Source organism: Tupaia chinensis, unplaced genomic scaffold (assembly GCF_000334495.1).
Source record: "Tupaia chinensis unplaced genomic scaffold, TupChi_1.0 Scaffold143584_1, whole genome shotgun sequence".
Classification (NCBI taxonomy): Eukaryota; Metazoa; Chordata; class Mammalia; order Scandentia; family Tupaiidae; genus Tupaia; species Tupaia belangeri.
Genome location: NW_006203430.1, coordinates 9,347,462 through 9,351,621, shown reverse-complemented (window position 1 = coordinate 9,351,621; position 4,160 = coordinate 9,347,462). Strand labels below are relative to the sequence as shown.

The following is a 4,160-nucleotide window of genomic DNA, read 5'->3' as shown; positions in this document are numbered from 1 at the left end:
CCTGCAGCGGCCGGAGCTGCACGTGATAGCCGAGCGCGGCGGCTGGGCCCAGCGCAGGGGACCAGCTCACGCGAAGGCTGCGAGGCCTGACGTGAGAAATGACGATGCGTTCTGGCCCGGCCTCATCTGCTGGGAGGGTTGGAAATGGGGCCATGAGCCGGGTGGCCCCCAGCCAGCACCCGCCCCCCACGCTCCCAGCCCAGCTTCTCAGCCCCAAGGTTTCCTAGAACCCCAACATCTGGCCCAAGTCTCCAGCCACTGGTAAAGTCACAGACCCACCCCAGCCCTTACCCCCTCCAGGTCGGCCCCAACTCACCTGGCAGTGTGTGCACTCGCAAGTGCTGGGGCCTCACGAAGTGCACATTAGACTCAGGCACTAAGGTCACGTCATAGTCCGAATCAGGGTCAAGGCCAGTCCAGGTCCAGCTTGTGGTGTTCCCTGGCAGCTGCTGGCGTCTCACAGCCCTGGGCTCAGCACTGGGCACCAGTTCTAACACGTAGTAGCCAGATTCCGCAGTCAGCAGGGGTGGCCAAGCCAGGTGGAAGCCATCAGACATAACCTCAGATGCTCGAAGCTGCTGTGGCTGCATGGCATCTGCGGTTGGTGCAGAGGGTAAGAAGACAGAGGTTACCTCCTAGGTGCTGGGTGGTGGGGCCCTGGACTAATCTAGGCAAGAGTAGGACAGATGGGGACCACTGGGCTAGGAAAATGCCCGAGCCAGGCCAATCTTGGCTGCCCAGCAGATACTAATAGGCAAAACATTGACTACACTGGGGGGATGACAGAAAAAAGGGTGCATCAGGAGATTCCCTGCCTGTCACGGCCCCAAACCCATGCCTGTAGGGTGAGGTCAAGTGGTCACCCCCCCACCTAGACCAGTGGCCTAGCGGAGGTCCCTCAACAGTGGCAGGATCCATGGTGGTGTCTGAGAATAGAGCACTAGCCCCCCAGCCCGCGTGGCCAGCACAGAGTCTGGGGAGAGCCGAGTTCTGGACAGTTAAAGAAATGGAGGCTGCAGAGGCAGGTCCTGGAGGGCAATGGAGATGAGGCAACTCCAGAGGCAGCTGGACTTGAGGTTCAGAAGGTGCTGCCTGCCTCAGATCCCTAGGAAAGTGTGACTCAATTGGGATCCTTGGGTTTTGTGAGATCACATGGCCATCTGAGTGACTTGCAGGCGAGAAGGGCTGATAAATGTCTGGGCAGGGTTAAACCCTCAGGGCTTGGTCTTCCTCCTCCATATATTCAGTGCCTGTCCCCCATGTTCAGATCTGCTCCCGGTCCCTGCAGCCCCCACACACCACTACCTGACTTCTCTGCCCTGTAGCCTTGGGGGGTTTCTATCTAGCTGCTTAAGGCAGCTTTTTCTCCTTGGTCCAGATTTGACTGCACTGGTTGACCGGGGATTGGCTGTCCCTGGAGGAAATCTTGGAGTGGACCCTCCACCCTTCTCCAGCCCACAGTTCAGCCCCATCCAGCTGCAGGTAGATGATTAACCCACAGTCATACACTTGCTAAGAGCCCTGGGGTTAGCGGCATTTTGTTAGTGACTATAGCAAGCTTGGCTGGGGTGGAGGGTGGGGCTCCAGAAAAAAGTCAGTGGGGTGCTGTTCAGTCCCGAAGCAGAGTTCCCTGGTCCTGCCTCCTCCCCAGCAATCTCTGTGGAGGCCTGTGGTACAAACCAGCAAAACCCCTCAATAATTGTACTCCCTGAGTTCTGTAGGAGGCAGTCCCTGACTTCTGGCTCCCCAGGTGTGAAGGGCCTGGTAAGCCAATCAGTGCCTGGACGCCTGGACATGCACAGGAGCACATGCCGCCCGTCTGCAGAGCCCCCAGGTGGAGAACTTCTTCACCCTTTTCACTTAGCCATATCCCACCAGAAGTAGCCCCTCACAGGGTTGGCAAGTGGCATGGTGGTTAAAGGCACTGGACTCCCACATGGCCAACCACAGTTCGAGTCCTGGACCTGGTGGCTTGCTTTCTCATTTTCCCTTCTTTCTCTCTCACTCTGTCCTCTGGTTAAATTTAAATAAATAAATAAATAAAGTTAAATAAAATAATTCTTTAAAAAAAAAAAAGAAGCAGCCCATCAGTCCCATGGCCCAAATCAGACTCCACACTCATGGGGCCTCTGGGACGGCAAAGAGCCCCCCCTGGAGGTGGTTACTTAGATCTGCCTCTCTGTCTTTCCATGGCACAGATGGCAGGGTACATGGAGGTGCCCAGTTGGAGAGTGTCCCTGAATGGTGAACAGAAAAGCTGTGTCACCATTGCACTCTTGCAGGTACCAATCCCAAAGCCCCGGGCCCTACTCTGGAGACATGAGTTCCTCCTGAAGTCTCAACCCAGCTGCTCCTGTGGCTCCCAACTAGGGCTTCCCTCAGCTCTGCTTCTTCCCACCTACCACCACCTACCAAGAACAGAGCGCCTCAGCTCCTGGGCAATGATGTGCAGGTCGTCCACGTCCACAAAGTGTAGGTGCTTCTCTGCAGGGGCAGAGGCAGCAGCTGACAGCTCTAGCAGGTTGCCTCGTCCGGTGCTGACGATGAAGACGGTGACACCCAGGTCCTTTAACTCCTGCATTGGAGGTCCCACGGGGTCGCTGGAGCCACCATCTGTCACCCACATCAGTACCTTGGGCACCCCTGGCCGGGCACCCGCTGCCTCAGCAAACAGCTGCTCCTTGGCATAGGCCAGGGCCAGGCCTGTGTTGGTGTCACCCATGCGCTGGGCCGCGACACGTATGGCATCCTGGACAGCCCCGCCTGAGCTGTGATGGCCGAAGGGGAACTCGGTGTACGGCTGGCTGCCCACGTGTACCAGGCTGACACGCAGGGCTCCAGGACCCAGGGGCAGTGGAGTCACCAGCTGCCCCAAAAACTCCCGAACTCGGGAGAACTCGTAGTGAGACACGCTGGCCGAGCTGTCCAACAGCAACAGCAGGTCCCCCTGAGGGACTGATGCTGAGGGGCCTAGGGGAAAGGATGAGGGTTCAGCCCCAGGTAGTGGGCCCCCTGACAGCCCCACACCCAGAGCAAAACTCCCTAGAACCTGAGCTTTCCTTAAGCAGGTGCTTGTCCTTGCCTGAAGGTCCTGGGAGTGGCACCCCTGGGGGAAGAGGAGTTCTGAGCCAAGCAAGAGGCCTACACTCTGGCTGACCTGGTGGGGGTGGTGCCAGCACTGCACACTCGCCACATGACCCAGGGTTGCCTCTGGACTACTCTCCCATCTGTAAAGGAGAGCTGACTCTTACAAACCCCGCACCCTCTGTTTTCTCAGCAGACACTATATGCTGGTGGCACCAAGGGTCCTGGGCTAGGCCCCCAGGAGTGGCCTGAGCCACAGGAGCTGCTCCCTTCAGGCGTGGCTTTCGTATTTATTTTTTTAAAGTTTGCCAGAGGGCGTGTGTGCTCACCAGAGAGACAGGAGAAAGCACTGCCTAACGGGGTGTGGTCATGCTTCAGTCCCTCTCCATTTCTCCGTCCTGCCGGGATTTGGGGCTCGCATACACACGCACCTGGTAGGTTTTTCAAGCCCCTGGGGCTGGGATTTGAATGGTGGTTAGTCATGTGGGACCTGGCTCCCTTAACCACTAGCACAATGGGGTGACCCCAGGTTTGATTTTTAGAGAAGCAGCCTCAAGGTAAGAGTTTAGCCACACAGCTGAGCCTCCAGGTGCACCAGCCCTGGGTGTGCACACAGGAGCAGCAGCGAGTGGGGAGCAGAGGCAGAGGGATGGGGGAGGCAGAGCAATGAACTCAGCCCCCAAGCCCTGGCTAGGCTGGAGTCCTGACCCCACTTACAGATGACGTCACCCCTCCTCTGGCCCCCATCCTCTGCTCTATCTGAACAGCAAAGCAAGGTACAACTTCCAGCAGCCTGAGGGCTCAAATAGCTCCTTAAGAAACTCTTCCTTTTTCCTAGTGTGAAGGGCTCGAGTGGGAGGAGGACAAAAGACGGGCCCCTCCACTATCGAGCCAGAGACAGGGGCTCAGAGTGCCTAGATTCTGGTCCCAGCCTTGTTTCCCTGGTGTGGCCAGGGAAAGCACTAATCTTCCCACCAAGAGCAGGGAAACTGGAAACTGAGGCAGGAGCAGCCTCCCAGACAGATATCTTTTTTTTTTTTTTTGGGGGGTTTTCGCTAAAGGGGGGGGGGCCTGCG

At 57.5% G+C, this 4,160-nt stretch overlaps 1 protein-coding gene across 1 annotated transcript in view; it reads right to left on the bottom strand.

Annotated features, from left to right (window-relative positions):
• VWA1 (von Willebrand factor A domain containing 1) overlaps positions 1-4,160 on the bottom strand; it is a 7,904-nt gene that overhangs the window by 2,856 nt on the left and 888 nt on the right. The window contains exons 2-4 of the mRNA XM_006164170.1: positions 2,413-2,970; positions 317-595; positions 54-126 (exon numbers count right to left, since the gene is read on the bottom strand). Coding sequence (XP_006164232.1) covers positions 54-126; positions 317-595; positions 2,413-2,970 — 910 coding nt within the window. The remainder of the gene's footprint in view (positions 1-53; positions 127-316; positions 596-2,412; positions 2,971-4,160) is intronic.